The following is a 22,662-nucleotide window of genomic DNA, read 5'->3' as shown; positions in this document are numbered from 1 at the left end:
GACATAGTGTACTGATAAATTAGTGGGCATCACTTCTGGGGTATAACTTTGCATTAATTATGGTATTTTGAGAACTACTCAAATATAGAGAAACAGTACAATTTAGGAATAAGAAACAGAGACAGAGGCAAAGAGAAAGAAAATGCACTTTGATGAACAAGGTGAGTGATTGTATGGTTTTGAAGGACTAGAGAACTGCATTGACTTCTGGTCTTTAGAATACGAGGCCTTTGAGAACCTCATTGTATTTCTTGTTTATAGCTTATAGGTGCTGTCATGGGAGGCTCCCAAAACATTCCTTTCTGTTGATTTATTAGATTGATTTGTGGGGATTTTGTTAGTTTTAATCAAAAGCACCACTGATGATGGGTGCTCAGTATATTTTTTTGAAAACATGAACATGATTCACTCCAACATCTTTGCCTACTATTTCAGAATTTCAACACAGTACCTTGTACTCCTCAATGGAAATTTTTACTATTACTTTGAATCATGTTATATTGTGACATTCTGTTAAATGGAAGCATAAACAAAATTAAAATGAAAATAAAACACAAGAAGCCAAATAAAATACCAACTTTAGAAAAATTAGAAATAACAACATAAAATTTACTTTGTGCTATAAGGGCATAATTACACTAGTGGATTATTTGTTATTAATTTGAAATCCACATTGAACCAGGAAGCTTATGTCTTGTCATTCATAACTTCCTAACTTTGGAATGGAGTTGCAATAAACAAATTCTATTTTGGGATTCATTTTGGGAATAGGTTTAGATGACAAATAATTTAATCTCCTTTTTGGCTTTTGTTGTTGTTTTTGGGCCACACATGGTGATGCTCAGGGGTTACTCCCTGGCTCTGTGTTCAGAAATTGCTCCTGGCTTGGGGGACCATATAGGATGCCAGGAAATCAAACAGCAGTTTTTCCTAGGTCAGCCGCATGCAAGGCAAGCCACACCCAGTGGCACTCAGGGTTTGTTCTTGGCTCTGCACTCAGAAATCGCTCGTGGCAGGCTCAATGGAACATAGGATTGAACCTGGGTCTGTCCCGGGTCTGCCGTGTGCAAGGCAAATACCCTACCACTAGCCCACAAATACTTTTTTTTTTTATAAATTACTTTATTTAAAAAAAGATTTATTATATAATTACTCATAGTATCAAAAACTTTTTCCAAATTATAAACAAAAATGAAGTAACTCACCAGAGGATGGCACATTCCAGTTTGTTCTAAGCATGAAGTTATAGGTTCACAGTCAATGCCATTGCCTTGAAATCCTTTCTTACAATCGCACTCATTCTGTAATTCCAAACATAGAAATCAGAGTACTGACAGCAACAGACTCTCAGGTCTTTCTTACAAGTGGCACTGGAAAGTGAACTCTAACAACTGCAGCCCTCAGAGAACAGTCTACAATCTTTCTCATGTTACACTTTTAATTCCAGAGCAGGTGGTCATCACATTCTACCATAATTTTCTCAACTGGATAATTTCAGCATTTCCTTTTGAGTTCTTTACCTTCAAGGATTAAAGAGTAGTTCAGAGAGAACTTCAAATAGCACATAACAAGGGTTGATGACCTTCCTTTAGGAGGGGAAGATTACATAGACATGGCATGATGACTTGGTAGAGGTCCATACAAAAAGCAATATTTTTTTCTTCATCATCATCATCATCATCTTCTTCTTCTTCTCTTCTTTCTTCTTCTTCTTTCTTTTTCTTCTTCTTTTCTTTCTTCTTCTTCTTTTCTTCTCTTCTTTTCTCTTCTTCTTCTTCTTCTTCTTCTTCTTCTTTTCTTCTTCTCTTCTTCTTCTTCTTCTTCTTCTTCTCTTCTTCTTCTTCTTCTTCTTCTTCTTCTTCTTCTTCTCTTTTCTTCTTCTTCTTCTTCTTCTTCTTCTTCTTCTTCTTCTTCTTCTTCTTCTTCTTCTTCTTCTTCTTCTTCTTCTTTCTGTTCCTCCTCTTCCTTCTTCCTTTTCTTTCTTCTCCTTTACCTCCTCCTCATTATTATTATTTTTGGACACATCTGGCAGTGCTCAGGGGTTATTATTGTCTCTTCTCAGTAGTGACCTCTTGAGGTGCTCAGGGGATCGTATATGATGCTGGAGGTCAATTTGGGTCAGTTGCATGCAAGGTAAGCTCCCTTATTACCTGTGCTATCTCTTCAGCCCAGATTTATATTTTTGAATATAAATATAAATACTAATGATCATGAGGGTTAATGCATACACAATATCAAGTCCTCTGGTTACTCTGAAGCAATCCTGGGCATTACCTGCTTTGTTTTATTATACACTGTAAAATGACCTTTCTTCATCATCCCTCTGTCAGCTGATGTCACAGCTTATGGTGGCACCAAGCTCATTCTCACAATTGCCACTAATGTAAAAGCTGCAGGAAGCTTAGGCCAAAGTGCTCTGGGCCTGGGCTGGGGATTTAGGAAGCCAGTGTAAGAATCTCGCTTCCTTTCATTCTTGGACGTATCCAACCTACCTGTCCTGGGCCAACATACAAACAGGTGGCATTGTGGTGGCAACCACCCTTGTCTGGCATAAGACACTTGTTGATCTCTGAGCAGTCTCTCCCATCCCCGGTCCAGCCCTGCTGGCACACACAAGTGTGGGTTCCTGAGCCAGTTCGAAGGCATTCTGCCTGCAGGAGGAAAAGAAGACTCCATTTGAGACATGCATGTTTGTGTGGTGTACAAAGGGAATAAAGCAGGTGTCTGGGCATTAAGGTTATTGAAAAATATTGCAGAATATAAAGAGCAAAGTTGCTTGAGGCTTGTCAGTGATAGAGCTGTCACTGAGTGATCACAGGACAATTTGTGGGGGTAGAGCTTCCAAGCAATGTTCAGGAGTGCCAAGACCATGGATAAAGGATGGGGAGATTCATTCCCTGGCATGGCTTCCCTCATCTCACATCATTGGGTGTAGCACTGTTGACCCCAACATTCCTGGGCATGCCTTCCCAGCCCCCAATAAATAAAAATACAGTTTTAAAGTTACATGCTTTGAGTTGTGAATAGTCATATATCATGCACTGTCTTTAAGCTCTCTCATTAGAATTTCTTAAAAACAAACACACAGGCAGCTGGGCAATAAAGGCCAACACTCACATTGGGGCTACAGCCTCCTGGGATTAGTTCCATGCAAGGGTCCACTTCTGAACAGATGATTCCATCCCCTTTGTATCCTGCTTTGCAAACACAGCTGCAAAGGAGAGCAAGTGTTCAGTCAGACCTAGAGCACCCTCAGCAGTTGCTGCTCTAGGTGGGGAGCTACTAGTCCACATGGTGGCATATCTGGCCTCTACAGCTACACAACAATGCATGAGAACTTATGGCCCATCTCTGAGGGGCATGTGACACCATGTGAGACCCTGAGCCTTCTTCCTTGTAAGGCAGAGGTATAGAGGAAATGTGATGAATAGAAGGGTGCTTGATGGCTCAGTGGGCAGGAATCTTTTTTTGTCAGCACCCCATTTTGTTCTTTGGGATCAGCAGAAAACACTCCACCCTGTCCTTCGGAGAGGGACAGTTCTAAACAGATTTAAACATGATCATAAAGAGAGAAGTTTTTTTCTCTCTATCATGGTCTCCTCCCAAGTGTGTGTGTGTGTGTGTGTGTGTGTGTGTGTGTGTGTGTGTGCGGGCGCGCGTGCTCGAACGCAAGATAAGCCCCTTATCACCTGTGCTATCTCTTTCCAGATTTATCTTTTTGAAGAAACACTAATGGTCATGAGGTCATGAGGGTTAATGCATACACAATATCAGATCCATCGGTTACTCTGAGGGAATCCTGGACATGGCCTGCTTTGTTTTTCACACACTATGAAATGACTTCTTCATCAGCCCTCTGTTAGCCGATGTCAGTGTGTGTGTGTGTGTGTGTGTGTGTGTGTGTGTGTGTGTGTGTGTGTGTGTGTAGTTCACCATCATTTTCAGGAGCCTCATCCTATGAGCCAATATTGTTTCCTGAGTTTGCCTTCTCAAACATTCAATACCAATATCCAATCTCAATACTTTTTTACTATTAACTGCATTTACTTATCTGGATTGTCCAGCCATCTTTCAGCCAGTAGTGAGATAAATTTTCTGGGATTAAACTCTAGGATTCCATTACTGTCCTCCTCTCCATTGTTCTGATGGCACACTTACTCCAATGTGTGTCCCAAGCCTTAAGAAAATATATTTTTTATATTTCAAAGCTTCTAAACTCAATGTGTGCTCCAACAGCACTGTTTGGTTAAGTTTTGATCATAACTAGGTTGATGACAAAAGCAAGTCCTGGCTGACCTTGAGTAAAACCATATTCTTAAGGGCTTGTTCTCTGTCTCAACCTCTGCCATTTCCAATAATCTGCTGATAATGAAGAAAAGCCTTCTCTACTTTCTCTGAGACCAGGTGAAGAAATAGGATAGTTTTGCCCTCAGTTTAACCTACATAATTATGGAATTGTGCATTCAACCCATGATCTAAACACTGTGTTAGTAATCAAGGGTGGTTGACTTCAGGGAAATCTTTTATTTATTTGTTTGGGGGATGCATCCAGCAGTGCACAGAGGTTATTCCTGGCTCTGTGCCCAGGAGTCATTCCTGGTAGTGTCCCAAGGCCCATGAAGTTCCAGGTATGGAACATGAGCTTCCTGCTGCATGTTCAATTGCCTATGGCTCAAATGCCTTAAGCCATAAGGCAATTTTGATCACTGTGCTATTTGCCTTTCACACAACTGCAGCATTTATCTAGCTGGGAAAAATGTTTCTATGGTCCAATCCAAGAGGAGGATACTGCCCTTTTGAGAAAAAAAATCATCACTAGTGAAAGACATTCATTACTGTTATTAATATTTAGCTATATATTAAGAAAAGTATGAAAATAGGATCAAGAACTACATTCTCTGCGTTTTTCAGGCTTGGGATGATTCCTACCTTTGAACCAAATATTCCCACACATGGCCTCTGAACCCACTGCATGAAGGAAATAAAGGGATTTATTGCCCAAAGAGGCAGTTTTCTGGGAAGATGCCTAGAACAGGGGCATTATTATTAATAGGTTTAGGAAGTAAAAAAACTTTTATCTCTTTAACTTTCCATCTTCCCTTTGTTGTGATATTGCTGGTGTCAGGGGGGCTGCATACTTAGTATTTTAGGGATCGTGTTAATTGTGGTATTGGGAATAATCAAAAGTCAAAATCAGGGTTTACATTTAATAGAGTGGGGGTCTATCTTGCTAGGCAGAAGCTCTACCACTGCACCACAATTGGACCCAGGAAGGAGGGAGAGTTGATGCAAAGAACTTCCCTTCTTTCCTTTATCCCACCCATGACAATGATGAGACTTTCCAGGTTTAAACCTCTTATGATGATGTCAGGTGGTTTAACATTTAGTCTTGATAATATTTTGATAAAGCACAGGTGTGAGAGAAGCAAACTTCAGAGAGGTTAAGTCATTTGTCCCAGATCACATAGTCTGGGTCGTTAGAATCGTGCTCCATTTGAGGGTTTCTGCACCAATCACATTAATGGCTAGAGAGTAGAGGCCTCTTGGTCCAGGTATGCCAAGATTTCATATGTGGGTGGGCCTGTTCTTGAGAACACCAAATCTGCCTCCCCCCCACAAGGCCTACCTCGCCGTCCCATTGCTGTACTCGCAGGTGGCATGGATGTGACAGAACTGCACAAAGGGCCCACAGGTAGAGGTCTGCTTGTGACAGAATCTCCCTGTGAAGCCGACCTCACATGTGTCTTCCTGGCAGGCCCCGTCGCTGTTGACTCTGTTATCACACTTGCCATAGAGGCATGGGCAATCTGAAAGAGCAGGAAAAGGGACATTTTGGGCTGAAGGACAAGTTCAGCAATGGGCTACACAGGTCATCCCCCCTCCCCCAACCTCCCTGCTCCTTTCAGAGCAGAGACTGGGCTCTGGGTGTGGCTCTGGGCTCAGAAAAGTCTCTGGGTATGGTTCCCAGGGTCACATATTTTCCAGTGCTGACACAGCTTTCAGGTCACAGCAGTAGGCCCCAGCAAGCAGGCCATGAGCTGAGTCTTTTTGGGGTGGTTTTATCTGGGTGCCATGGGGGCATGTTAGGGAAGGGGACACAGGGCAAAAAGGACCAAAGACCTGTATTGTCAACTATGTGGTGTTTCAAGAGTTTAGTCTGGGGGCTGGAGAGATCATTAGTGGGTAGGGTGTTTGCCTTGCACGTGACTGACCTTGGTTCAATTTCTGGCATCCCATATAGTATCCCCTAAGCATCACCAGGAGTAATACTGAGTATTGCTGAGTATATTCCCCCAAACTGAAAAAAACAATGAGTTTCCTTGGGCACATTCTTGCTTTTTTGCAAAGAGCTCCTGGAAGAAATGGAAGTGGATTCTCACACCTGTCTGGCCTTCAGTATAGATGTCATAGATGTTTGTCACTCCCCTCCACAGCTAAATGGGGGAGAAGGGAAGAGGGGAGACTATCAGCTCACAACGCCCTAGCACAGCTAAGCAGGGAATTATACTGGCTTACATTTGTACACAGACTTTTCTAGGCATTGGGCCATTTCACAAATAGTAACAATCTTAGCTGGTAGGCATTTTATCAGGTGCTTTTCCATGTGGGGACATTGAGGCCCAGCAAAGTAAAGCAAGTTGCTTAGATTATTGCTGAGTTCTCATGAAGAGACTTGGACTCAGGCCCTCTCGGTTTCTTCATCAGTAACCTTGGTCACATGGCAGGTTGTTATAAGACCTCATATTGACATGCGGCTGCTGTCATCACCCACATGAGCTGCCTACTTTGGTTGTCATGACATTTACATTCACTGCACCTGCAGATTCAGGGTCCTGAGCATAGGAGGTGAGATAAGGATGGGGAAATTCTAAAAGGTAGGTGCCAAGGGATTTGGGGCTCAGATAATTGGAAAGAAAGGAATCTGGGCAAAGTTTGACAGGAGAGGAATTGGTGTGGGTGCTTGGAATCAAGTTCCAGAAAGAGAAGAGAAACAGCATGCGGGAGGTGGGCTGAGTGCGTGGGGGGAAACCACAGAAGAGACATTTGAGCAAGTTGGGATGTGAGCCAGAGGCTCCCCCTACCGGTCCTGCATAACCAGGCCCACTGGAATCATCAATGTGCACCAGATCAGGAGATTTTTGGGAATCAAACACATTAGTTTTGCCTCTTCGGAAGCTTATTTGGGAAAAAGAAACTTGGCCTCAGCTCAGCAGTCAGACAGCTTTGCTATCCCTCTTCCAGGGAGCCCAGAGGAGCCCAGAGAGGAAAGGAAAGAGAAGGTAGCAGAGAAGCTGGGTCAAGATCTGAGTAGAAGAGACCCAAAAACTGAACCCAGCGGGACATTTCCTGAGTCCTCAATCAGAAAGTTGCTGAGTGGGGAAAGATTTAACCTCTGGTGAGTCAACACCATAGCAAATTCTGATGTATTTATTTCATTCCATTATTAAGTTCTAATTCAGTTAGATATAGATAAATATATATTAAATTACATTTACTCTTCTAAATCATGTTATTTTTACATTGAGATGTAAGATGTTTGGGCTTACTATTGTGTTGTTTTAATTTATGCCATATAACACATAACATATTTGTTATGTTTACATTAATACATAATTTTATACTATATAATGTAAACAGCATGTTTCCTTTTTATATCACATATAACAATATATACTTATCTATATGATACAATGATTATTTTTTACTTTTTCTTTTGGTTTTCAGGCCACACCCATGGGTCACTCAGGGGTTACTCCTGGCAATGTGCTCAGAAATTGCTCCTGGCTTCGGGACCATAGAGGACACGGGGGATCAAACTGCATTTCATCCTAGAATAGCACAGGCAAGGCTTACTGCTTGCACCACTGCTCTGGTCCCTATTTTTTACTTTTAAAATTTTTCGTTTTTGGTATGATGTATTATGTTGATTGATCTATGTATGTTAAATCATCCTTGCATTCCTGGAATGAAACCTACTTGGTCATGGTATATGACCTTCTTGATGAGGTCAACAAAAAGAAAAGTAAAAACCATATTATTATATCAATAGATGCAGATAAAGCATTTAATAAGGTCCAACACCCATTCTTGAAAAAAGCTCTCATCAAGATGGGAATGGAAGGAACTTTTCTCAGTATAGTCAAGGCCATCTACCACAAGCTAATGGCAAATATTATTCTCAATGGAGATAAACTAAAAGCCTTTCCTCTAAAATCTGGTACAAGACAAGGCTGTCCATTCTCAACACTCCCATTCAACATAGTGCTGGAAGTTCTTGACATAGCAGTAAGCAAGAAAAAGATATCAAGGGCATCTAGATGACATGATACTATATTTAGAAAACCCTAGAGTGCAAAATAGCTTCTAGAAACAATAGATTCATATAGCAAAGTGGCAGGCTACAAAATTAACACGGAAAAATCAATGGCCTTGGAGCTGGAGTGGTGGTGCGAAGCAGTAAGGCCTTGCCAGCACTAGCCTAGGATGGACTGTGGTTAGATTCCCCCTGCATTCCATATGGTCCCCCAAGCCAGGAGCTATTTCTGAGCACATAGCGAGGAGTAACTGCTGAGATTCACCGGGTGTGGCCCCAAAACACCCCCCCCCCAAAAAAAAATCAATGGCGTTCTTATACACCAATAATGATAGAAAAGAAATAGACGGGGCCAGGCGGTGGCGCTAGAGGTAAGGTGCCTGCCTTGCCTGCGCTTGCCTTCGACGGACTGCGGTTCGTTCCCTCGGCGTCCCTTATGGTCCCCCAAGCCAGGAGCGACTTCTGAGCGCATAGCCAGGAGTAACCCCTGAGCATCACAGGGTGTGGCCCAAAAACCAAAAAAAAAAAAAAAAAAAAAAAGAAAAAAGAAAAGAAATAGACATTAAAAAAAAATCCTGGGGCTCGAAGAGATAGCACAGTGGTGATTGCCTTACAAGCATCCGATCCAGGACCAAAGGTGGTTGGTTCGAATCCTGGTGTCCCATATGGTCCCCCGTGCCTGCCAGGAGCTATTTCTCAGCAGACAGCCAGGAGTAACCCCTGAGCATCGCCGGGTGTGGCCCCAAAACCAAAAAAAAAAAAAAAAAAAAAAATCCTGGGGCCAGAGAGATAGCATGGAGGTAGGGCATTTGCCATGCATGCAGAAGAATGGTGGTTTGAATCCTGGCATCCCATATGGTCCCCCGAGCTGCCAGGAGTGCTGTCAGGTGTGGCCCCAAAATAAACAAACAAACAAACAAAAAACCCTGAACAAGCAAGCAAACAAACAAAAACAAAAAAACAAACAAACAAAAAACAAAAAGCAATCCCATTCACATTAGTGCCACACAAACTCAAATATCTTGGAGTCAACTTAACTGAAGAGATGAAGGACCTATACAAAGAAAACTGCAAAAGCTTGCTTCAAGAAATAAGAGAGGACACAAGGAAATGGAGACACATATCCTGCTCATGGATTGGCTGGATTAATATAATTAAAATGGCAATACTCACCAAAGCATTGTACAGATAGCAATTCTTCTTAAGATACCCATTACATTCTTAAAATAAGTGGATCAAACACTCGTGAAATTCATTTGGAACAATAAATACCAGCTAATAGCTAGAGCAATCCTTGGGAAAAGAAATATGGGAGGCATCACTTTCCTCAAATTTAATTTGTATTACAAAACTATAATCATGAAAATAGCATGGTTTTGGAATAAAGACCCTCAGATCAGTGGAATAGACTTGAGTATACAGAGAATGTTCTCCAGACATACAACTAATTAATCTTTGACAATGGGGCAAGAAATGCAAAATGGAGCAAGAAAAGCCTCTTAAACAAGTGGTGTTGGTACAACTGGTCAGCCACTTGCAAAAAAGTGAACTCAGACCTTGCACAAAGGTCAAATCCAAATTGTTTACAGACCTTATATCAGATCCCAAACCATAAGATATATAGAACAACAAGTAGGTAAAACACTCCATGACATTGAGACTAAAGGCATCTTTGAGGAAACAGGATAACCACCTGTAAGAAATTAAAGATTGATCCATACTCACACCTTACACAAAAGCCAACTCAAAATGGATTAAAGACCTTGAAACAATAGTAAAGTTTATTAAGGAAAAAATAGACAGAACATTTCAAGACTTATATATCAAAAAGTCTTTGATAATAGAATGCCAATGGCAAGAACTTTAGCATCAAACCTAAATAAATGGGATTAAAAAGTTTCTAAAGTTTCGAAAGTCTCTAACTAAAAAGTTTCTGCATGGGGAAAGAAATCCTGGTTAACATAGGAAGACAGCTAACAGAATGGGAAAAAATTTTTGCACTCAACACATCAGATATCTAGGATATCTAGGATATACAAAGCACTCAAAAAGGTAAGCTCCAAAAATATAATAAAGCAATAGAAAAATGGGGAGAGAAAATGAACAGACACTTCTCTGAGAAAGATCAACAAATGGCCAACAGATACATGAAAACATGTTCACCATCACTCCTCATTAGGGAAATTCAAATCAAGACAACAATGAAGTGCCACCTGACTCATGTGAGGATAGCGCACATCGAAAATAACGTGACCAATCTCTGTTGGCGAAGATGTGGTAAGAAAGGAACTCTCATAAACTGCTGGTGGGAAAGCTGCCTGATCCAACTCCTATGGAAAATAGTGGTGCTCAGTAAACTCAGAATTGAGCTGCCACATAAACCAGCAATCACACTCCTGGGTATCTATCCCCAAGACAGAAGGACATTCATCCCAAAGTATTTATTTATCTCAGCACTCAGCACATAGCCAAGATTTAGAATCAACCTCGATGCCCAACAACAGATGAGTGGATCATGAAGATGTGATACATAGACACAATAGAATACTACATAGCAGTTAGAGATAATACAATCATGGATTTTGCAGCAACATGGATGGATCTAGAAAATATTATGTTAAATGAAGTAAGCCAGAAGAATAAGGATAAATACAGAATGTTAGTACTTATCTGAGGTATTTAGAATATATACCATATTAATTATAATACTCTGTGAACAAATACAATGGCCTAAAGGGCAGAAACTCTAAGCACCTTCAGTGTCAGCATATAGCAAGAAGTATTTCAAATCAAGTGGAAGAGTGAAAGCCTCAACTATCCATTATGCCATAAAGAAACCAGCAACAATAGAAACAGCGGGTTAGAGTGAACAGGTATGCAATCAACCTCTACCTACAAAGGCCTATAATAATATCCTAATGTGTTTACCCACAGAACCAGATACAAAATATGATTGGAAGCCAGGGAATTCGACTGCAGTGATTACTAACAATATGTTTTAATGCTTTAATTTTACCAGCTATAAAATAACCCTTTAGCTTCTTTGTCCACATTGGTTCTTGAAAACAAAAGGTGGACATCCTAATTTTATGCCTCAGTGCTCAATCATACTAGATACCATATACAGTGCTCAGTATGACAATGTATCAATGAAATATTCCAATTTACCCATTGCCTTTTGTTTATGTCTTCTATTAGGACCTAAAGCATGTGCTCATTCAGACCACTGACAGTCAATGGCTTACCACAGACTTATGTTATAGGTCCCACTCATCGAATACATTTTTGGCAATTATCATTTTCTTTTTTTTAATTCTCTCTCTTATTTTCTTCACTTTACTTCCTCTTTCCTTCTCTTATTTCTTCCTCTTCTTCATCAATTCAATCCTTTAGGAAAGGAACCTATACATAAGATGCGCTGGACGATACTACACAGGGTAGTCACCTTTTATAGTCCTCACTCCACATTGCTTAGTACTGTAGATGCGAAAACTATGCTTATTCTAAAATGCTCCAGCCACTATCTAATCCTGATCTAACTCCAGCCACTATCTAAGACTACCCCTGTCAGTGATGAAGTGCCTAGAATTTGGAAAACCTTCCAACTCTGATGCACCAGCCCAATTTTTTAAACTTATTTTTACCGTATTTACTTATTTTCCTTTTCTCTTCTCTCTTATCCTTTGTTTTCCTTTCTTTCTCTCCTAATCTATATCTTAGCTAATTATTTATATTTTTTAAAATTCAATTATTTCTTAAGAGCTCAGACACATCCTATGAGGGTCAGGCCTCCAACAACAACTTAAAAATAGGTCACTAATTTCTGTCTTTATGTGGACATGAGTTTGTAGACAGTGGACTCCTCTCTGATTGCTAAACCTAATTTGTAAACAATCCATACCTGAAGTGTATATATTATCCCTCCTCTTCCCTTCAGAAATCCTTCTATCCTTTCATCCCTCAATCCTGATCTGATATCCCTCCTTATTTAACCCTCTTTACTCTTTATTCTTAGCTCATTAGGTACTGAGACTGACCTCCTGCCCCAATAAGCCACTATCCAGCCACCAAAGCGAAAGGACATGCTCTGAGCCTCACATTTTGTGCCCCAGCAAGAAACTACAACCAACACTCCTGCTGACTCATGCTTTGTGGCCCTTCTTCTCACCACCCACCAAATGTGGACTGTTGCATGCTACCAGATTCAGCTCCAGAAGGGCCCCCAGCTAAAGGACATTACCTGATCCCCTACTGCTGCAAATTATTTCTCAAACTCAACAAGACCATGATGTATGATGAAAATGTGCCCTGGATTTCACCCCCCCTCACAGACTATCTCAAAAGACTTAATGGGGAAGCCTATTATTTCCTTAATATGTTTAGTCCTCTATAATAATACCTCTTACTCGGTTTATTCCCAAATGTAAGGTAGTCTCTTACATCACTTTTTTCTTTAATTACTTTTTTAAAATTTTTATTTATTTATTTATTCTATTTCTTATATATATATTCCTTACCTCCACCTGTTTTAGTTCTGTTTTAGTATGAAAACCTACAAGAAAAAGTCTTTGCTGGGATAAAAGCTCAGGTCAAAACCAGGGCACAGAGATTGCGTAGCCTGTCATTCTTACCCCCAAATGCACCAGGAATATAATATGGCACCTTTCCTTTTTGCAAAGGGGAAATTTTATGTATAGAAACAAGCTCTGATTTCCAGATCTTTGATCCATTTTGAGTTGACTTTTGTATAAGGAGTGAGATATGGGTCGATTTTCACTTTCGTGCATATGAGTTTCCAGTTGTACCAACACCATTTGTTGAATAGGCTTTCTTTGTTCCATTTCATATTCTTGCCTCTTTTATCAAATATTAGTTGGCTATATATCTGGGGGTTTATGTCTGGGAATTCTGTTCTAATCCACTGGTCTGAGGTCCTGTCTCTGTTCCAGTACCATGCTGTTTTTATTACTATGGCTTTATAGTATAGTTTCAAGTTAGGTAAGGAGATACCTCCCAACTTCTCATTTTTCAGAATGTGTTTAGCTATCCTGGGTCTTCTATGGTTCCAAATGAATTTTATAATTGATTGTTCTATTTCTTTAAAGAATTGTGTCTGGATTTGGATAGGGATTGCATTAAATCTATATAGCAATTTGGGTAAAATAGTCATTTTGACTATGTTAATTCTACCTATCCATGAGGATGGGATGTTCTTCCATTTCTTTAGATCGTCTTCAATTTCTTTCTGAAGTGTTTTGAAGTTTCCCTGGTATAGATCTTTCACTTCTCTTGTAAGGTTGATTCCTAGGTATTTGATATTTTTTGATACTATCTTAAATGGAATTGTATTTTTAATCTCTCTCTCCTCAACTTCATTATTCGTATATAAAAACGCTACTGTCTTTTGTGTATTGACTTTGTATCCAGCCACTTTACTGTATTGGTTGATTGTTTCTAGGAGTTTTTCTGTGGATTCTTTAGGGTTTTTGATGTATATCATCATATCATCAGCAAATAGAGCTAGCTTGTGTTCCTCTTTCCCTACTTGAATTCCTTTGATTCCCTTCTCTTGTCGGATTGCTATTGCTAGGACTTCTAAGGTTATATTGAATAAGAGTGGAGAGAGTGGACAGCCTTGCCTAGTTCCTGACCTTAGTGGGAATGCTTCTAGCTTCTCGCCATTAAGTATAATGTTGGCTGTAGGCTTTTCATAAATAGCTGTAACTATCTTAAGGAAGGTGCCTTCTAACCCCATTTTGCTGAGTGTCTTTAACATGAACGGATGTTGGATTTTGTCAAACGCCTTCTCTGCATCGATTGATATGATCATGTGGTTTTTGTCCTTCATGTTGTTGATGTGGTGTATAATGTTGATTGATTTGCGTATGTTGAACCAACCTTGCATTCCTGGGATGAATCCCACTTGATCATGATGTATGATCTTTTTAATGAGGTGTTGGATTCGGTTTGCTAAGATTTTGTTAAGTATCTTTGCATCAATGTTCATTAGTGAGATTGGTCTGTAGTTTTCTTTTTTGGTGGTGTCTTTGCCTTCTTTAGGAATGAGTGTGATATTAGCCTCATAAAAGGAGTTGGGGAGGATTCCTGTTTTTTCTATGGTTTTGAAAAGCCTATGGAACAGTGGTAATAAGTCTTCTTGAAATGTTTGATAGAATTCACCTGTATATCCATCTGGGCCTGGGCATTTGTTCTTAGGGAGTCTTTTAATTACGTCTTCAATTTCCTCTGAAGTGATTGGACTGTTTAGAGTTTCTAGGTCTTCCTTTTCCAGTCTTGGAAGAGGGTGTTTGTCCAAGAATCTATCGATTTCTGGTGGGTTCTCTAGTCTAGTTGAATATAGTTGTTCATAATATGTTCTCATGATATGTTGTATTTCTTGGGGTTCTGTTGTAATCTCTCCCCTTTCATTCGTGATCCTAGTGATTTGGGTGTTTTCCCTCTTTTTTTTTGGTAAGTTTTGCCAATGGTTTGTCTATCTTATTTATTTTTTCGAAAAACCAACTCCTGGTCTCATTGATTTTTTGTATTGTTTTCTTAGTCTCTATGTTGTTTATTTCTGCTCTGGTTTTTATGATTTCTTGCCTTCTGTTTGTGGTTGGATTTCTCAACTCAAAATGGATCAAAGATCTGGAAATCAGACCTGAATCTATAAAGTTTATCGAGAATAAAATAGGCAGAACACTCGAAGACCTTTATATTAAAAGGGTCTTTGAGAATGGAGCACCAATGGCAAAAACGTTAGCATCAACTATAAACAAATGGGACTATATCAAACTAAAAAGCTTCTGCATGGCAAAAGAAACCCTACTTAATGCAAGAAGACAGCTAACAGAATGGGAAAAATCTTTTCACTTGATATATCAGATAAAGGGCTGATATCTAGAACATACAAAGCGCTCAGAAACCTGAGTCCTTCAAAACCAAACGAAGCCATAAAAAAATGGGGAGACGAAATGAATAGACATTTCTCTGAGGAAGAGAGAAGGATGGCCAACAAACACATGAAAACATGCTCACCTTCGCTCATCATCAGGGAGATCCAAATCAAGACAACAATGAGATACCACCTCACACCAGTGAGGTTGGCTCACATCAAAAATAATGGGAACAACCTTTGTTGGAGAGGATGTGGTATGAAAGGAACTCTCATTCATTGCTGGTGGGAATGCCCTTTGGTCCAACATCTATGGAGAAAAGTCTGGAGAGTGCTCAAAGAACTCAGAATTGAGCTGCCATTTGACCCAGCAATTGCTCTCCTAGGCATATATCCCCAAGATGGAAGGACATTCATTCCAAAATATGTATGCACCCCACTATTTATTGCAGCACTCAGTATAATAGCCAAATCTTGGAACCAACCTCGATGTCCAACAACAGATGAATGGATCATTAAGATGTGGTATATATATACAATGGAATATTACATGGCAGTTAGAAATGATACAATCACAGACTTTGCAGCAACGTGGATGGACCTAGATCATGTTATGTTAAACGAAGTAAGTCAGAAGACAAAAGAAAAACACAGAATGGTAGCACTATTCTGAAACACCTAGAATACATAAAAAACAAAAAAAGGACATTGAAGAAGCATAACTGCTAGAACCACAAAGAAAGACTTCATAAACTCCATTCCCTGATCCTCACAGCCACCAAGATCTCTAGAAACAGGTCTGATTTTACCATCCAAGATAAAGTAGAAGTCTTCCACATCCACGAAAGCAGCAAGAGGAGAATAAATGATCTATTTTTTTGACATCTTTATTTTGGTGTGGAGATTACGGTTGATGTCTCCAATATTATTTTATTTTATTTTGTTTTGTCTTTCTCTTTGCACTTGAGTATGATTTGATTTCAGAACCGAGATTATTGTGTGGTGCCTGTCTTTATTGTTGTGGTGCTTATCGGTTATTTAATTCGATATTTTTTTTTTGTGTGTGTGTGTATTGTTGTGGTATTTTAATTACTTTTTTCACATCCTCTCTCAAACTGAGTTTGGAAGCCTCTAGACAGGACTCTGCCTATTTTCAGTATATTTGATTTTTGATTGAGAAGAGGACATATTAGGTGATGGGTATTCCCCTGATTTAATGTGAATATGTACCCAAAATACTACAGTGAAAGATATGTAAGCCATTATGGAAAAAAAAATTGTGTTTTTAATCAGAAACTTTCTTTGACTTACATGTATTATTATTATATTAATTATATTATATGTTATGTTATGTCACTATATTATGTTATATTAGTTTACCTTATTATGTTAATCAATTTTGTCCTTTAAATGAATTCTTACTTAAAAAAAAAAAACAACTTTAGTTTGCCCTGAAGAAAAAAAAAAAATAAAAGATAAAATAAGGCCTCCCAATTCTTACCACAGGCTGTGTTCTTTACACTGGCTGTATAGAAAGAGGAGGTACAGTAAAGGCACCCCATATACACCTCAACACAGGCCCCTTGCCGGGTATGTATTGTGAATTGGGGGACAAAAAAAAAAAAAAAAAAAAAAAAGAAACAAGCTCTTATCTACTAGGAATAAGAACTCATACATTTTATAATACAGGGGCGCCTCCCACCCTGAACATGTGTCATGTGGACCCAACTTAGACTCCAGAGGTCTGATGAGCAGAACATATGGAACCATAATAAAAGACTATCCTAGGCTTTGTCCTGGGATCTGTGCAAAAACCCAGGCCACTAATTACAGAAGACTGATTACAACAATAGTGATCAAACAGAACTTCTATAGCTGCCATCCAATGACCTGTGCAAATACCAAGATCTCTAGCTACAGAGGCCTGATTTTATCTTCCACAACTGAGCGAAAGTTTCCTGGCACCACAAAAAGACCTTGGATAGTAAATATGAGCATGTATGGAGCCTGTAGTTGTTCCCATTCTAGTATGCTTCAAGGGTGGAGAAACCCTGTATCTCTTAGGCCAAGGGAATTTCCTTTCTAATTTCCCTCAATCCTTACTGTGCCTATGCAGAGAAAAAAAAAAAAAAGCACAAAACCTTGCCACACCAGCCCTTCTTTTTTTGTTTTTCTGTTTTTGTTTTTGTTTCTTTTTCTTTTCTTTTCTTTTTTTTTTTTTGTTGCTGTTGTGCTTTTTTGAAGTTGCCGGTTTTGCTTTCTTGTTTGTTTTTAGGTTTTTTGTTTTTGTTTTGTTTTGTTTTCGTTATGTTTTTCTTCTTCGGGTTTTTATTTTGGTTTTGGTTTTTGGGTCACACCCGGCAGTGCTCAGGGGTTACTCCTGGCTCTACACTCAGAAATTGCCCCAGCAGGCTTGAGGGACCATATGGGATGCCGGGATTCAAACCACCATCCTTCTGCATGCAAGACAAACACCTTACTACTATGTTATTTCTCCAGACCCCCTTTTATCCTTTTTCCTTTTCTTCTTTTGAATTAATAATTATAACCTCCAGACAGACCCCTCCCATTTTTCTTTTTTTTTCTTTTCAAATAGAACCACATAACTTGAATCATTTTGTTCTGCCTCATAAATTGAGGGGTGAAAATAGATTGTTCCAGGACCAAGCAGTTCTATGAACATTGAGTAGAAATATAAAATGATCAGACTTAAACACCAAACCCAAAGTCAACGGCAACAGAATTGATACACAATCTACAACAAGCTAGACACAGAGGGGACCAGTTACACTAGCAGTCTGGGAGGGGGCAAAGGAGAGAGATATAGGATGCATGCTGGGAACAGGGGTGGAGGGAGGACCACACTGGTGGTGGGAATGGCCCTGATTCATTGTCACAATGCATGTCATCCTTGCGCAGGGGCGATGCCAACCTTCTCTGTATCATTCCAATTTTAGTATATGTGCTGCCGAAGCAAGTACGATTCATTGTCACTATGTACCTTAAATATTACTGTGAAAGATTCATAATTCACTTTGCTCACAATAAAATTAATATAAAAAAGAAATAAAATTCTCATGTTCTCCCCTAGCCCTACAACCTCAGAGACGCTGCAGTTGGGCCCTGGCAATCTGAAAGATCCAAGTTTGACAGTTCAAAGCTTATGAAATGCCCCATGATGAGGGCATATCTCAGGCACAATCTCTGGAGACCCAGGCCCACAGTGAGGGCTACCTGCCATGTGGCAGGCCCTGTTATCCGGACTGAGACAGTACTGAATGTGCCACTTACCTTTGTTACAGAGAGGTCCATATCTGTGGGGGTGGGCGCAAAACTGGCAGTGGGAACCTTGAAAGCCCTCAAAGCAGGTACACACACCACTCCCATCGATGCCGTCTGCACACTGCGAACAAGGCATGACCCAAGAAGGTGGGTTAGCACAGTGGTTACCACTGAGCCCCCAGTGCCGCTGGGGGCCTGGATCCTCAAAACTCAGGCTCAGTTCTATGGTCAGTGATTTGGGCCTTTTTAACTTAAGTGGCATCATGCAACTATCAGCTGACATTAAGATACTAGCAATCTTTGGGACCTTAAATCAAGATTAATTTTTCCTGTTTTTTTTTTTTGTTTTGTTTTGTTTTTGGGCCACACTCAGCAGGACACATGTGTTACTCCTGGCTCTGCACTTAGAAATAACTCCTGGCAGGCTCAGGGGACCATATGGTATGCAGTGGATCTAATCTGGGTCAGCTGTAAGCAAATCAAGTGTCCTACACATTGTGCTATCGCCCCTCAGTCAAAATTTATAAAAATAAGGGGAATATTGAAACAGGGCTCACAAGAATGAGAAGGGAACTCCCAACAATGTGGAAGGGATAATCTGTCCAAACACCACTTTCAGAATGAAGCTGGCCTCTTGGTAACATCCTGCCTGCTTGGCCCTGACTCTAGCTATAGCTCTCCCCTGTGGCCAGCATTTGTTCCTCTCACAAAGCCAGCAAAATCAGGTCTATTTTCACTGACTGACAAAAGTGGGAAGTGGGAAAATTTCCAACATGCAACTACAATAGTTGATGAATTATAAACACTCCTGATTTCTAAGAGTTTTATTAGGCCATTTATTATTACTTTTGCTACAGCTGATGGTGCTTAGGGGTTACTCCTGGCTCTGCACTCAGGAATTACTCATGGTAGATGTGGGGACAAGATGGGATGTTGGAATTGAACCTGGGTCAGCGGCATGCAAGGCAAGAGCCCTACCCACAGTTCTATTTCTCCTGCTCTGTTACTTCAATGTTGAACACATTCATTAACATACTTATTGCAGGGGCTACCTCTGGCAATGCTTGGAATTTGGGGATCACTCTGCCAATAGCAGGGTTCTCATTCCAGTTCCTCCCTATTCTCCTTACCTGTCTGGCTTCCCCACCTATACCTTTGAAGGCATGCTTTAGATGTGGATTTCTTTTTTTTTTTTTTTTTTTTTAAGGATTCAGATTCTGAGATGTTTAGGACTTGCTTCTCCAGGGGTGCTGAGGAACCACATGGTACTGGATTTGGAATGTGAGGCTGCTGCATGCTTATCTGACACTATAGTCCTTTGCTTCATCTCCCAAGCTCCTAGACACTTAGGTCTGCTGATTGACACTTACTTTCCTTTTGCAAACCACAGCTACATTTGTTTCTTAGCTCTGCCTGCCAAGGTTTTTCACCCTTTGCTAAGTGTTGATGGGATTTCAGAGGTCATTACAGGAAAGCACATTTTTCTTTAAAGTGTTTTGGTAATCTTATGCCTGGAAGGACTGTTGGAGATTAATGCTGTTCACCCTGCCACCAAGGTGGTAGGACCCAGTGGGTCTGGCTGAGTTACTCAAGGCCATGCAGTCAGCAATAGAGATGCAGACACCCCAACACCTCTGGATCTTGCCCTACCCCACCCCATGACCTGGTCATGAGTTCTGCCTCTTTAGGCACCTTAAATTAAATAACTGAAGGGTTAACAGTTTTACTTCTGGGCATACCCATCATCATACCACCTCTTGGTTTAGTAGCCTGAAAATGATTTATTTTGACTCTCTCAGCATTTGTGAGAAAGTATGAATCCAAGGCAGTCCTGGTCACCTTTCCATTTCCTGAACATGGATTCTTGAAGCCTCCAGGACACTGTTTACAGTCAGGGCCATAGAAGCCTGGGCAGCACTTGGGTATCTGAGGAATGAGACAAGGTTGTCATTTGAGAGTCCCAGCAGGACATGAGCTCAGAAACTAGTCCATTCCTGCCTCCATAATGAATTGGCCAATTACCTCCCCCACCTCTTTTTTTGGGGCAGCCACACTCAATGGTGCTTAGGCATTACTCCTGGATCTGCACTCAGAAATTACCCTTGACAAGTTTGGGGAATCATGTGGAGTGCAGGGATTAAACCTGGGTTGGCTGCCTGCTGTGCAGGTGCTCTGGCCCCAGCACCTCCCTTTCTATTGCATATGTTGACACAAATGTTCCACATCTATATTGTATCATTTGCTCCTTATGAATCTCCTTAAAGGATACCAGAGGGGCATGACTGGCCTTGCACCCATGATTAAGACAGAGGAACGGTGCGTCCTGGAGCCTGTGGTCAGGCGGGGAAGATGAATTTGAAAAGGAGAAAGAAAAGCATTTCAGAGGGTGATAAATTCTGGGAAAACCAAGGATTATCCTGAAGAAGCAGCAGATGGAGGCAGAGGGAATATGTTGGGAGACTAGTCAGGAGGTCACTGGAAATGGTGGTAACGAAGGAGATAAATGGAGACTTAAAAGAGGAACTAGTATCCCCCAAATAGTGATAAGCTTTTTGAGGGAGGAAGGGCAAGAGGACCACATGGGGGTAGAATGAGTCAGGGAGACTGGTAAAGGTAAAGGCTGGCATGTGGTCTGGTGTGTAGTGTGGGTGCCATATTTAAGAGCAACAGGGAACAGAATGGGCATGAAGATATGCATGTATGGACTGGTCCTGCGGCAGAGAAACTACCAGTGATGCCCCTGTAGGAAGGCATTCTCGGGCCCTCCTTCCTCACAGGTAACCTGCTCCAGTGGTGACCCTAGGACCTTATGGAAACGCCTGGATGGAGGTCCTGGCCACACACTCCTCACCGTCAGAGTGGCATTACAGTATCTGGCACAACCATTCTTCAGGTTTCTGGTCCTGCCACTATAGGCACATTTTTGCGTGAAGAGATCCTGGAAGAGATTCAACATGGGGAAAAATCATGGCGTCTGGCATGTCAAGCCTTGGAGGACCATTCCAGGCCCATTTCATCACATTTTAAGAAAAGCCTGTATCAATCACATCAGCACACTTGGGCCCAGTCTAAGCATGAATGACCCCTAGAGGTCTCTGTTGCCTTGACAGGAGAATGAAGACCAGAATCTGGTCAACACAGGGCTAGTCCCTCTCCACCCTCTTAGGCCATACAGACAGTTCTCATTGAACTGACAATACTTCTTTCTCCTGCATGAGGCTCAGCCTCCCCTTCCACTCTAGTCATCCCTAAGTTTCTACTACCTGGACATCCAAGTTTCTACTTACAGGACATCTCTAATTGTAGAAAGGTTGCTAATTGTTCCTAATTGTAGAAAGTTTTGCCAAACAAAATAGCAACAGCCAGAAGTTCTTGTAGGAGTTGGAGTGGTGCAGTCCTAAGTGCTTCCTTTCATTTTGGGGGCCCTGATGCCTGCTTATCATCACCTGCAATTAATGTGTTTTGTGTGTATGGGGGCTTTGTCTCCCCCCCAAAACACTGGCACTTCAGGAGGGAAAAATAGAGAGGAATAAGTTTACTGCATAATTACTTGACTTAAGAATTGTGCTTTTTAAAAAGATCTTATGCTAATTCTGCTATTAGTAGTAAAGGCCAATATTATTGTTATTATTTTTTTCAGGATTAAGAAAATCAGGGTGAAAAGGCTCAGCAATTTACATAAGGATTTAAGCACAGATCTGTGTTTTCCTACCATGACCCTCTCCCCCTACAGTTCTCTCCCATTGTGTAGATAATTTTATATTAATCCAGTTTCATTGAATGCCTTTCATTTTTGGACTTACTACCTTTACAATTTTTCCTTTAATTTTTTCTTTTTGTTTGACTTTTGGTCCACAACTTGCAGTGCTCAGAGATTACTCCTGGCAGTACTAAGAAAATAAATGTGGCGCTGGGGATAGAGTCAGGGTTGGCTGAATGCAAGGCAAGTGTATTAGCTTTGTTCTATTTCAGCTCATCAGTAAACTGGAGTCATTTGCAGGTCTGGGGATGGACTGGGGGAGCTACACATAGCTGTGCTTATGGTTGACTCCATATGGCTGGCTATGTGATCAAGGATCACTCCTTGTGGAGCTCAGAGGAACATATGAGGTTCTAGGGACTGAACCTTATGCGAAGCAAATGCCTTATCTGTTGTACCATTTCTCCAGTC

The 22,662-nt window shown here is 40.7% G+C and overlaps 1 protein-coding gene and 2 non-coding genes across 3 annotated transcripts in view; 1 reads left to right on the top strand and 2 right to left on the bottom strand.

The window, feature by feature from the left end:
- Positions 1 to 22,662, bottom strand: part of STAB2 (stabilin 2) — a 182,860-nt gene that overhangs the window by 79,899 nt on the left and 80,299 nt on the right. The window contains 7 exon segments of the mRNA XM_049782948.1: positions 1,206 to 1,301; positions 2,493 to 2,651; positions 3,118 to 3,211; positions 5,627 to 5,807; positions 18,501 to 18,612; positions 20,331 to 20,417; positions 21,343 to 21,429. Of these exon segments, the coding sequence (XP_049638905.1) occupies positions 1,206 to 1,301; positions 2,493 to 2,651; positions 3,118 to 3,211; positions 5,627 to 5,807; positions 18,501 to 18,612; positions 20,331 to 20,417; positions 21,343 to 21,429 (816 nt within the window).
- On the top strand, positions 16,694 to 16,826 carry LOC126023168 (small nucleolar RNA SNORA51). The gene has a single exon (XR_007500373.1). It is a non-coding gene; the product is annotated as a small nucleolar RNA SNORA51 (small nucleolar RNA).
- On the bottom strand, positions 18,084 to 18,190 carry LOC126023697 (U6 spliceosomal RNA). The gene has a single exon (XR_007500789.1). It is a non-coding gene; the product is annotated as a U6 spliceosomal RNA (small nuclear RNA).

This window comes from Suncus etruscus, chromosome 11 (genome assembly GCF_024139225.1).
Source record: "Suncus etruscus isolate mSunEtr1 chromosome 11, mSunEtr1.pri.cur, whole genome shotgun sequence".
Taxonomy (NCBI): Eukaryota; Metazoa; Chordata; class Mammalia; order Eulipotyphla; family Soricidae; genus Suncus; species Suncus etruscus.
The sequence above is the reverse complement of the archived record's forward strand: the minus strand, read 5'-3'. Positions and strand labels throughout refer to the sequence as shown.